At 44.0% G+C, this 12,903-nt stretch overlaps 1 protein-coding gene and 1 non-coding gene across 2 annotated transcripts in view; both read right to left on the bottom strand.

Moving 5' to 3' along the window:
- Positions 1-970: 970 nt before the first annotated feature.
- MOCOS (molybdenum cofactor sulfurase) overlaps positions 971-12,903 on the bottom strand; it is a 75,577-nt gene continuing 63,644 nt past the window's right edge. The window contains exons 13-15 of the mRNA XM_055233800.2: positions 10,042-10,180; positions 2,844-2,948; positions 971-1,166 (exon numbers count right to left, since the gene is read on the bottom strand). Of these exons, the coding sequence (XP_055089775.2) occupies positions 1,014-1,166; positions 2,844-2,948; positions 10,042-10,180 (397 nt within the window). The 3' untranslated portion in view covers positions 971-1,013. The remainder of the gene's footprint in view (positions 1,167-2,843; positions 2,949-10,041; positions 10,181-12,903) is intronic.
- LOC129461088 (U4 spliceosomal RNA) lies at positions 5,100-5,238 on the bottom strand. Its single transcript, XR_008650372.1, has one exon. It is a non-coding gene; the product is annotated as a U4 spliceosomal RNA (small nuclear RNA).

Genomic DNA, 12,903 nt, shown 5'->3' on the forward strand with positions numbered 1-12,903 from the left:
GAGTGGATGTACTCACTCTGCGTTGCTCCAGAGGACAGGGTAAGACCCCAGGCTGGAAGTCATGGAGAAGCAGATAAGGCACACGCAAGCTCAGCACAGGGAGAAGCTTCTTAGAAACTCAGCGGATTGGGTAACTTCATTAGAGAATGAACTTTCCTCACTGGATATTTTCATCTGGAGGCTGCAGGAGCAGTGGTCAAAGATGATACAGACAGGATTCCTGAATGCCAAAGTTCCTCCCTCGATGGGATTTGGAGGCTCTCAGGTGGATGGACCAACACCATCCTGTGGGCTTGTGGAGGGGAGGATGACCACCTGCATAAGCACAGCCATCACTGAGTGTAACTTCAGGCTCGTGAGCCATCCTCAGTGCATCAACTCAGTGGGGGACAAGGATGGGGGCCAGGGATGGGAAGCAACAGGAAAGGAATTGCTGGCCTGTGCCTTTGCTCAGAATATAAATATCCTGGTAGAAACTCCCCTCAAGGAATGTGGTCACAAGTTACCCTCTGGTCCCCTGAGCATAAACCCACACCATCATATATATGGGAGGAGAGGAGCACCTTCTCATACCCAGGATCACTGAGCATAGACTCCCCTCCTCACTACAAAGGGGTTGGAGAGATCCAAAGATGCTCTCTAAAGACAAAGTAACAATGTGAGAAAATGGCAAAATAGGGACCTGGAGTAAGTTCAATCTTCCCAGTGAACTTCATTAAAAATTTCATCTGATTACAAATGATTATACTTCAAATATCTATGGGAGCCTCACTGGATGTGGGTACAGCATTCATTCCCAAGGCCTCAGAACTGCTCTCCTGAGCACAGCCAGTGCAAATTTGCAGGGTGAAAAGTCAAAGGCAGAAGGAAGCAGGTGAGAGCATCTCCTGCCTCTGAAGAAAAAGAGCTCTCCTTATTCAAAACATCAAGTTCTACTGAACCAAGTTGCAGATCTTAACAATAATAGAGATCACTGTAAAAGAGAAACTTTAATGTATGCTAAAAATTTTTTTTTAGGAGGTAACATCCTGATGTTTCTCAGATGCAGGTAAATCATGACTTTCCACATTCTCTTTCAACACAGGGAGCACCTGAGATCCTACAGACAGGAAACATGGGGAGGATAAATCCAATGATGTATGCATCAGGTACATGCCAAAGTTCACCTGTGAACAAAACAGCAACAACAAAAAAGGCTAAATTATTTTAGCAATTAAAATAACTTTGTAAATATTAATGTTTAACTAAATCAAGTCAGATTTTTAAAGACGTATACTGAGACTTGGTATCTCCTATCTGTTACATAGTAGAATGCAGTGGGACATTAAGAGAATCCTAACTTTAGACCCCAAAGATTCTCATCCTAAGGCATCCTTTCCCTATGGTCACCCCACACCTCTTTCTTGTTGGGCACATCTCTGTTCCACATGCCCTGAACTTCCTGCAGAAGGACCTTCTTCCTACTCTCAGCTCGTGACCACCACCCGGCCCATTTCCTGTTTGCTGCCTGATATAAAAGCCTTTTGGGGAAGACAGTGGCAGAACTCTGCATTTTCCTTGAGAAAGAATGATGCAAGTTAATTTTGTCAAATTCTCCTGAATAAGGATGGAAGGTCCAAAATGAAGAGTAGGTAAGTCTGCTCAGTGTTAACCATCAATGCAAGTCAGCCACTCAGGACCCTTTGGAGGACTTGATGTGCTCTCCAATCTGTTAGTTCCTGTGATAACATCTGCTGGACACCCTCATATTCCAGGCCCCAGGCTAGGGGATTGGGCAAATTCCTCATGATTTGTACAAATGTGGGTGAAGAGTGCAGCCTCTGCACTCTCACTGCAACTGTTCCGTAAATCTAAAATTATTCCAAAATTTAAAAATAAAAGGTTCATGCACATGAAAACTGCAGTGATGCTGAGAAACACTATTTTCATGGACCTTAGTATTGTATTTGTGCCTCCTTCTTTCTTCTCCTGGCAATCTGCATGGTGTAGGCTCAAGGTCCGCACACCCCAGACGACACAGCCTGCATTGACAGACATGCTGCGGTAACAGTCAAATGCACTACTCTGCAGGCCATTTCTATCCTATGTTGGTAAGAAAACTTACATAAATCAAATGTCTATACTGTGAAACAAAACCCTGGCTTTGAAGAAACACAGGAAACAATGTAGCACATTTTACCATGAATTAACTTGCCAGCTTATTATTGGAAGTAGATACAGTGTTTGCATTATTTCTGTTAATTTTCAAGAATTGTTCTATATAGCCTGACTGCTTTTCTTGGCTTCCTGGAATTCTTTGAAAACAAAAAGTCCTAACAGAAAGTATAAGCCTGAAAATAAATCTTTCTAAAGAATCAAGACATTGAAAGTTCAGTTTTCATAATCTGGAATTCATAACAACACTTTGTTGTTTTAACCCGCAAGAAAATGAATTTCCAGGCTTAATGAATGTATTTCCAGTTTAATGAAACGTACTGACTCTTTCTATGCAGGAACTCTGTTCACAGTACGGCACTTTACTCTTCATGAGCTCTCTGTGTTAAAGAAAGTAATGATCAAGACAATAGAATTACTTTACTTGTTTTTTTTTGTACTCCATATCTCTTCAACAAGATTGGAAAGCATAAAAATACATGTAGTAAAACAAAAAAAAGTGAGAACTTGGTGGAAAGGAAAAATGAAATGAAACTACAAACAAGGATAGGTTAATGGTAGCCCAACAGCTTTGGGTGGGCAGCAAATCCCCCATTTAAAAAAATAACTCTGCACTATTATGAACATAGTTCTGGTATTGATAACACCAGGATTGGACACCAGGTGTCGTATTTTGCAATCACGCTTACCTTTGTTTCACGACTCTCAGAAAGTTTTTGGAAAACATGCTGGTTTCGTTGCCCAGTTTGCTGGTCGATGCAAATCATCTGGCATCTGTGACAAGGCCCCGAAACCTGGCAGGTGAGAAGGAAAACACAGCATTACCACAAAAGTGACCAGAGCCTTGCACCTCAGAGGGAGGAATCACACAGAAATGCCCAGTCCCCTAACTATGGAAAGCCAGAACGTGGCACCTGTTCACCATCTCTGCTGGGGAATCATCTGCATTTGTTTGTTAGCTAAAAGACCACTGTTTAAGGACTTTGCAGACAAAGAAAAGAGGGACCAAGATCTTGACGGTTCTCAGGAAATGTTGGAGAATGGATTTGAGGAAGAAAAGCACTCAATGACTGGGAAGACAAGTTGGAAAAAGAGAAAAGTCGCAGAAAGCCAGCACGGTGGCTCACACCTGTAATCCCAACACTTCGAGAGGTGGAGGCGGACCGATCACTTGAGGCCAGGAGTTCAGGATCAGCCTGGCCAACATGACAAAACCCTGTCTCTACTAAAAATACAAAAATTACGCAGGTGTGGTGATGCATGCCTGTAATCCCTGCTACCCAGGAGGCTGAGGAATGAGAATCACTTGAACCCGGGAGGCGGAGGTGGCAGTAAGCCAAGAATGCACCACTGCACTGCAGCCTGGGCAACAGAGCAAGAAAGAAGAAGAAAGAGGAGGAGGAGGTCACAGAGCCAGCGCTGGCCCCTGTGAGAAGGTCATCAGAGAGAACTTTCATGTGTCAATGCCCACTGACCCAGCAACTTCACATCTAAAAATCCAACCTAAGAAAGGAACCAGAAGCCCAACCACACTCATGGACAAAGATTTATCCTCACATCGTTCATAATAGGAAAAACTTGTTAAATCATAAATGTCATATAGTGGAGAGAAATGGTTAAGTAAACCATGCTACATATATATGATGTATATGGTGCAGGCATTAAAATTATATCATGCAGGTATTTAAAGGAATCTATAAAAACCTTTAAATAAAATGTGGAATTGTTTTTATAACTGTAATAAGTAGGAAACAAAATTTTTTTAATATATATATCTGTATGCATATGTGTATATATATATCCATATATATATATATATATATATCCACATGTACCCACACCTACATGCCACACATACACAACACTTAAAACGCATTGTTACAGTTTCTTAACACAGGTCATACTGTCCGGTGGAGCTTAAAATCCCCCATAATATAAACATCAAAAAGAAAGTATGCAGCTCAGCAATAAAGAGACACTTGTTTTATTGCACATGTAAAAAGTGCAAAGGTACTTGATTTTTTTTTTTTTTTTTTTGAGACAGAGTCTCACTCTGTCGCCCAGGCTGGAGTGCAGTGGCGCAATCTCGGCTCACTGCAAGCTCCGCCTCCCGGATTCACACCATTTTCCTGCCTCAGCCTCTCCCAGTAGCTGGGACTACAGGCGCCCGCCACCACGCCCGGCCAATTTTTTTTTGTATTTTTAGTAGAGACGGGGTTTCACCATGGTCTCGATCTCCTGACCTCGTGATCCGCCCGCCTCGGCCTCCCAAAGTGCTGGGATTACAAGCGTGAGCCACCGCGCCCGGCCTGCAAAGGTACTTGATTTTCTTAAAACCATTTTCTCATAACCATTTTCTCCTCAGCTCACTCATGGGCGAATACAAATTATGCACTGAAATTAGAAACACTCACCTAATCTGGATGTGTCTTGGCCTGTTCCTGTTACTGGTGTGAAAGTTGCAGATACCAGGATGAAATCACTGATTAGACCCGAAGAAATTGGAGCCAGGATGGCATGAAGGCAGGGAGTTCATGCTTGCATTTCTGAGATAACGACTGTCTCAAGGACTTTCTAAAATAATCCCATAAGAAATTCCTCCACGTCCTTCACGCATCTCATGCTTTTCATGATCCATGTCTTGCATGTATGCACATATTTCTAGACTGGGTTTATCACTAGGCATTCTTTAGGACTGCAGCAGTTCAGATAAGATGCTCTTGAAGGAACATTTGCCCAGTAACAGCATCTCCACCAATGAACTGATGCCAATTCTGGCTTTGAGCCTCAGGAACCAATAAATTCTGTTTTCAAGCAGCTTGTGTGAATTTATTTTTGCCAATAAAAGCTTTCCCTTACTCTCTCCTCTTCAGGTGCACCTGTGGCTTGCCATAGCTATGCGTCCTAGTTTATAATCCTTTTTGCTTACTCCTGAATAAATTAGTCACATTAGGAGATCATTTTCTCTAGTGTGTTTTTTAAATTTAATTTTGTTTTTGTTTTTGATTGGGAAAAGTTTTCAATTAGCAATAATCACATCTCAGACAAACCTCATTGGCTCTGATACTGGCACTGTACAAAGCTCTAATTTTTTTTTTTCAGGTTGATGCTCACATTCTGCACTGGGTACTAAACCAGTGGAAATATATGCTCCCTGTGGTACCAAAGTCAAGATTCCCAGGCCACATAAGCATCCAGAACATACTGGAAAGGAGCTCTACCAAGGACTTGGCAAACCTGTGACCTCTCCAGATATCGTTTCCTTGTCTAGATTCTTGGCTGTATTTGGTGAGAACTATATCAGGGATACAGGTACTCAAGCCCAGGCCTGGCACTTGGCCGTGCTCAAGAGTGGAAACTATCACTGTTATACACAGGGATCCCTGCGGTGGAACGAGGTTTTTGTATCGCCACAAAGCTGTGCCCTCGAGGAGCCAGTGTGGCTCTCAGTTTCCTGCACCCTCTTACTTCTTTGCCTAGAAAACAGCTGATGCATAGGGCCAGCTCCTGCAGAAAGGATGCCAGGGCCCTGCAGCTCACACTAGCCCCAGCCTCTAGCAGCCACCCGACAGGCAACAACTTCTGTAAAAATCCTGTCACTTCAATGAAAGGCCCTCTTAGAACAGTTTCTCAAACTAGCAGAAGAAAGGGGCATTTTCCGGACACTATTTTCTTTTACCTTTTTGTGTGTGTGTGTGTGTGTGCGTGTGTGTGAGGTGAAGTTTCACTCTTGTCACCCAGACTGGAGTTTCGCTCTTGTCACCCAGGCAGCTCCCTGCAACCTCCACCTCCTGTGTTCAAGCGATTCTCCTACCTCAGCCTCCTGAGTAACTGGGATTACAGGCGCCAGCCACCACACCTGCCTAGTTTTCATATTTTTAGTAGAGACGGGGTTCTCCATGTTGGTCAGGCTGGTGTCAAACTCCTGACCTCAGGTGATCCGAGCACCTCAGTCTCCCAAAGTGCTGGGATTATAGGCATGAGCCACCGCATGCAGCCCCAGACACTATTTTCAAACACCAATACAAAGAAAAAAAATTTCTTAAAACATCTTCATTTTAAAGCTTCTTTTCTGGTATTCTTAGCAACTAGTATTTTAAAAACGTGTTTACTAGCATATATATTCATTAAAAAACAAGTCAAACAATACAGAAGCTTGAAGAACTAAAAGAGAAAGCACTCCGCAGCAGGGGTCCCCCTCTCCCCATCCACAGAGACAGGTGCTGCTCATGGGCTGCAGACCATCCCAGGACATCCCAGATTGTCCCAGGCCATCCTGGGACATCCAAACCATCCCAGACCATCCCAGACTGTGGCATGTAACTGCACACAATTGTGTATGTGCACCTGTGTAAACACACTCGCTGGGATCTCAGAGCCCACTTGGGTTTCTTTTTCAATTACTCTGCAATATGTAAGGACATCCTTCCACCTCAGGGCATAGAGAGCCACCTCATCCTTGCATTTTGCAATTTTCACAATGAATGGTCTGGCATTCCCCATGGGTTGAAACACTTAGTTCTTCTCCCTTGAAGCCATGTGAATAGTTTCTAATGCTTTCCTGTCATCAATAATTTTGCAATAAAGGCCTAATTCACATAACTCTCTTTCCTTTTCATTTTTTTGTAGTATCAGTCTCCCAAAATGAAATTATAAGGTCAACAGGAATAAAAAATATTTATGACTTGATAACACCCAGTAAAAAATTGTTTTCCAAAAGAGATGTGCTAGTTTCACTGTAATTGCTTCAGCACTGAGTATTATCATCAACAAACATCTTTTGAGCATTTGCTTTTTTTTGAGACAGGGTCTTGCTCTGTCACCCAGGCTGGAGGGCAGTGGCTTCATCATAGCTCACTGCAGCCTTCACTTCCCAGGCTCAAGCTATCCTCCCACCTCAGCCTCCTGAGTAGCTGAGACCACAGTGATGTACCACCATGCCCAGCTAATTTTTTAATATTCAGTAGAGATGAGGTCTTGCTATTTTGCCTAGGCTGGTCTCAAACTTGTGAGTTCAAGTGATCCTCCTTCCTTGGCCTCCTACAGCACTGAGATTTCAGGCATGAGCCACTGTGCCCACCCAAGCATTTACTTTCTTGAAAGGCACAGTATTGCCAAGTGTGGTGGCCTATGCCTATAATCCCAAACACTGGGAGGCTGAGGCCAGTGGGTCACTTGAGCCCAGGAGGTTGAAACCAGTCTGGCCAACATGGTGAAACCCCATCTCTACCAAAAATAAAAAATTTAGCCAGGTGTGGTGGCGCACACCTGTAGTCCCAGCTACTCAGGAGGCTGAGGCAGGAGGATTGCTTGAACCCGAGGGGCAGAGGTTGCAATGAGTCAAGATTGCACCACTGTACTCTAGCCTGGACAACAGAGTAAGACCCTGTCTCAAAAAAAAGAAAAGAAAGGTGCAGTATTAACCATATCTTATGCTCTTTAATACTCGCACTGGACTAATGTGTATAGCTATTATTGATTGACTGATTGACTGACAGATCTTGCTCTGAGACCCAGGCTTGAGTACAGTGGGGCAATCTTGACTCACTACAGGCTCGATCTCCTGGGCTCAAGCAATCCTCCCACCTCAAGGAGCTGAGACTACAGGCACACGCCACCATGCCTGGCTAATTTTTCGTGTGTGTGTGTGTGTGTGTGTGTGTGTGTGTGTGTGTATAGATGGAGTCTTGCTATGCTGCCCAGGCTGGTAAAAGTATTTTTATACTTATTTTAATACTTGCCTGGCTAATTTTTCGTGTGTGTGTGTGTGTGTGTGTGTGTGTGTGTGTGTGTGTGGAGATGGAGTCTTGCTATGCTGCCCAGGCTGGTAAAAGTATTTTTATACTTATTTTAATACTTGTATTAGCATTTCTATGGGATAGATTTCTACAAGTGAAATTATTGAGTCAAAGGGCATGCATATTTTGATTTTTACTAGTTGCAGTCTATTAAGAATGGTGACCTAAAGAAAGCAAAGCCTGCTAAGTCACCTCAGAAAGGTTCCTTAAAGAATCTTCCTTGCATTTGTCTCGAGATACCTGGAGAGGCACAGGTGCTACTGTTGCCAGGTAAGTTTCTGAGAGTAATCTCAGTCTAGTTCTAGTTCTTTTCCCTTTTCTCTTCCTTTTTTCTTTTCTTCCTTTCTTCCTCCCTCTCACTCTCCACCTATCCAATAATGTATATTTAGTGTCTATTTTGTTCCCAGCAGGATGTGTAACAGTAGGCATTTTTTTAAAACATGGCAGAGACACAGGGATAGAAAATAAGGAAGAGTAAGTAAGGATGGAGGGATGAGGGAAACAGCAGGAGGGCTAGTGCCCAAGATGGGCTTGTGGGAGAGAATGTAGGAGATAATATAGATTGCTTGTCAAGGGGGAGCAACTGCCAGGGTAAGAGGAAGTCTACGGAGTTAAAAACATCAAAAACATCATTGAACATTTTGTTGTGCCATGCAATTTATTTCTTACACCTCAGATCTCTAAAATTCTTTAATAAAGATTCAAATGACTGTTTACTGCTTTCCTAGATGTTAGAGTGGTGTTCCTTCTGAGTGCACAGCCTGAATACACGGTAGCTTGTTATAGTCAGTTTATACCAGTGGCTAATTACACTACTACAGGTTGAGTATTCCTTATCCAAAATGCTTGGAACCAGAAGCATTTTGAGATTTTTTTTTTATTTTGGAATATTTGCGTTACATATCTCCAGTATACTTAACCAGTTGAGCATTCCTAATTCGAAAATCCGAAATCCAAAATGCTCCAATGGTCACATCCTTTGAATGTCATGTCAGTGCCCAAAAAGTTTTATATGTTAGAGCATTTCAGATTTCAGATTTTTGGATTAAGGATGTCCAGCCTGTATTATAAAAATAATTTCAGCCCCCACTAAAGAACAGAGCACATTCTCTGGCATTAGATATTCCTCATCTCGCCTGTCCATTTCTTCCCTCAATAATTACTTATTGAGCACTGACTCTGGACCAGTGTCGTTCAAGGCCCTAGAGGTGCAGCAGGGAATAAAACAGACTTGGTCTCACCCTCCTACATGCTGCAGGAATAAGCAGAACGTTGACCCCGCAGCAGGTCAGGGGCATCCTTTCCAAGAAGGTGACATCTGAGCTGAGACCCTTGGACAACATGCCAAGCAGAAGGGATGGCAAGGGCTAAGGCAGGAAGGGTGGCTGTTTAGGGAACAGAGAGAAGGTCACTGTGACAGAGGCAGAGAGGGAACGGGTGATGAGCTCAGAGACAGTGGCAGCGTGGGATCTCATGGGGCCTTGTCAACCATGTGAGGAGCACAGATTTTAGCCTAAGACCTTTCTCCTCTTTCTCATATCTTTGAAGCCCATAGCCAAAGGTTTTAGGAGTCCAAAGCCGAGGAGAGAGGACATCCTGGTGGCTTTGCCTCTGACAATCTCCTTCCCAGCCACCAGCAAAGGCAGAAAAAGGTGAAGCGTGTGGAGGAGTGGGTGGCCATGGGCACAGAGGCACCGCCAGGCTTCTGGGCCTCCCTCCACAAGCTCCAGACTGCCACAAAGTCCAACAAGTTTCAGGAGGATGACTGTCTCATGACACAAGCATTCCAAAAAAACAGAGTTTAAGCCTAGACATAACGACAGCACAGAGGCAGCGCCGAGCCCTCTGATGGGGCACACCTTCTGTGGCTTGTGCAAAACCGACTGCTGCCATCCTCTTGGGGAATAAAGGATGGATTATTCCATGGGGTGTCTCAGAAGGCTGAGCTTACATAATCTCCCACCAAGATTTTGTAGTTAAGAGACAAGGACAGGGAGGGAGTCCCACCTGCAGCTATCCAGGTCTGGGATTGAGGTCAATCTTCATTGACAACCCTGGAGGAAGGATAATAGAACTTCCCCAAACTTACCTGGAAATGCAAAGAGCCAATTGAAATCTCATCCCATTTCTCTTCTTCAAAAGCCCTTTTTCCATTGATAATAATATTGGCACGAAAACGCAAGCTGAGATCCTTCACTGAGAATAATTCCTCCTTTCCATTCTCATCACTGTTTAAAGCAACCAAAAAGAGTAAGTGGGGGGAGGATGGCAGATAATCGCACCACTGTAATAATTCATCATGCCTGCCACGCAACACCTAACTTCATCAGCTCTACTGTGGCCTGTGCCCTGGATAATCAGAACAGACTTTTGCCATGAGTGCAAGGCTAAGAGACACCCATCTGCTAAACAGGCATCAGGGCCTCCCCTGGGATACGGTCCCATCTCCAGTGAGAGGCCCACAGGAGCCAGGCAAATGGTGAGCAGATCTTAGCTGAAGAGATAAAGGCCTTTGGAAATCAGAAGAACAGAGCTCCAGTGAAGAAGGAACTTCTTCACTTGTGGGGTGGCACAAAGCATTTAAAAACCTGCCAACAGGCTTAATGATCAAAGACCTAAAAAGCATTGAGATCTCATTCCCTTTTTTCCCCCCTTCTTTTCACAGGTGTTGAGATTTCACTCTTTTTTTAGGGTATTAAAACATTATAAATAAAGAAGATAGTATTTCCTAATTTCCATTCTATTTGCAGTTTAACATCTGCTATTTTTCTTTTTTTTTTTTTTTTTTGGAGACAAGATCTTGCTCTGTCACCCAGACTGGAGTGCAGTGGCACAATCCAGCTCATTGTAGCCTTGACCAGGATCCCAGGCTCAAGTAATTCTCCTGCCTCAGCCTCTGAAGTAGGTGGGACTACAAGCATGTGCCACCATGCCCAGCTAACTTATTTTTATTTTTTTTAGAGATGGGGTCTCACTATATTGCCCAGGCTGGGTTTGAACTCCTGGGCTCAAGTGATCCTCCCACCTCAGCCTCTCAAAGTGCTGGGATTACAGGTGTGAGCCACCATGCCTAGCCTATTTTTGTAACTCTTATTTTTGTAATTTTTATTTATTGCCATGAGGTTCCAAAAAAAAAAAAAAACGGGTCTCTGCACCCCCCACCCCCACCCAGAAGAACACACTGAAAATACATCTTAAAACTTCTCTGACAAAAGAACACATCCTGTATGATCCCACCATATTAAGTTGAAGAACGGGTGAAACTAGCTATGTTGAAAGAAGTCAGAATAGTGGTGACCTTCAGTGAGGCTGACTGGGATGGGATACAAGGGAGGTTTCTGGAGTACATTCTCAGCTTGATCTAGGTAGTGGTAGTTGCTGGTGAAGTCCCAAAATACTTAATGTGTTTATCAGCAGATATTTTGCCTCATTCACTGGAGAAAGGGTAGCTGTTGTACCAGGAGATTTATCTGAAAATGATGGAGCATTGGTGTATACATCTGTAAAACTTTATTTAACTGTGTACTGATGATTTTTGCACTTTTTTGTGCTTCAATAAATTTTTAATTGCTTAAGTTGGTGTGGGATAAATCCTCAGGCATGGTTAGAGTATGCCCCAGAGACAGAGTTGAAAGACTATGGGGTTGGGAAGGAGGAGTCCCAAGGTTATATCCCAATCTCCTTTGAATGGCAATGTATGAAAAGCCAGAGACCAGGATACCTGAGTCTGGTTTCTTCACTTACTAAGGGCAACCCCCACAACCTAGGAGGACCATGGTTTCCTCATCTGCAACAAGAGGGTTAGCACTTTTCCAGTCCTGAAATCCTCTGATACTGGATCAACTCTCTGGGTTATAAACCCTCACTTTGAGCTTCATAGAAGGGCATGTTTAATGTCCAAAAGCTATCGTGGTTAACATGTGCATGATAGAGTCCCTCATATTTGCAAATAAAGCACAGAGAAATACCTAGCAGGGCACCCTAGCTCTGCTCTTGCATCACCTGCCCAGCGGGTCTGCTCTGCTGGAAACCAGATGGTGGGGAACATGGCCCCTTCTGGTAGGAACTGGGGTTGCAGCAAGCCTGTCCCCACCTCCTATCTTTCTACACCAAGAACCCCAAAAAACTGCATACCCACTTTTTCCAGGACTCTGGATGCCTGAGGAGGAGAGTCCCTCAGGACCAGAACTCAGCGAATACCCAGAGAACATGCGGCTGCATCACACTTTTGCTCTCAAAGACAGCGTGCTGGGCCACAGTATGAGCAAGATGCACGTTTTCAACAATGGCTAGAAACAACAATGGCAAATAGCCCATCCCTGCAGAGGTGGAGGAGGTGGCCTTAGTCAGCTTTATTAAGCTGTATTTGTATGTCTTTGCAAATATGTATGTGTGTGTATTTGACCATGTGGCACATGACAGTCACAGGACCCCCAGCTCACAGTGCTGTTAGGGGTGAGCCACCAACACAACACTCATCTCTGGCCTGTGGACCAGGAATGAGGAGCCCGTCCCAGTCACCCTGTGGCATGAGAGCTGGGTGATTTTTCCTCATTGCCTGGCTACTTTGGGACTTCAGTTTGCTCTAAAGGACAACGAGAGGGTTGGCCCAACCATGACCCTTTCTGGAGCTGACCTCCCGATGCTGTTAGGGTCCTTGGGAGAGCACTGGGTGGGAGTGGGCAGGGAGGGGTGCTAGTTCCATCTGTGGCGCATCTTTCAAATAAAGCGTGCCTGCAATTACAACTTTAAAAGCTTTCATAACCACTCTTTTTTAGCCTTTAAAATGACTGTGTGAAGTAGGGCAGAGATCCTCGGGGACAGGGGACAGTGGGAGGGTGGGCAATAAAAGTTGGTCAAGTTGGTGGCAATTCAATTAAAACAGACATTAAGAAATTGAATGATTAAAAAGTGAGAGCTAGGGGTTCTCCATTAACCAGCTTGAGGATAT

Source organism: Symphalangus syndactylus, chromosome 1 (assembly GCF_028878055.3).
Source record: "Symphalangus syndactylus isolate Jambi chromosome 1, NHGRI_mSymSyn1-v2.1_pri, whole genome shotgun sequence".
NCBI lineage: Eukaryota > Metazoa > Chordata > Mammalia > Primates > Hylobatidae > Symphalangus > Symphalangus syndactylus.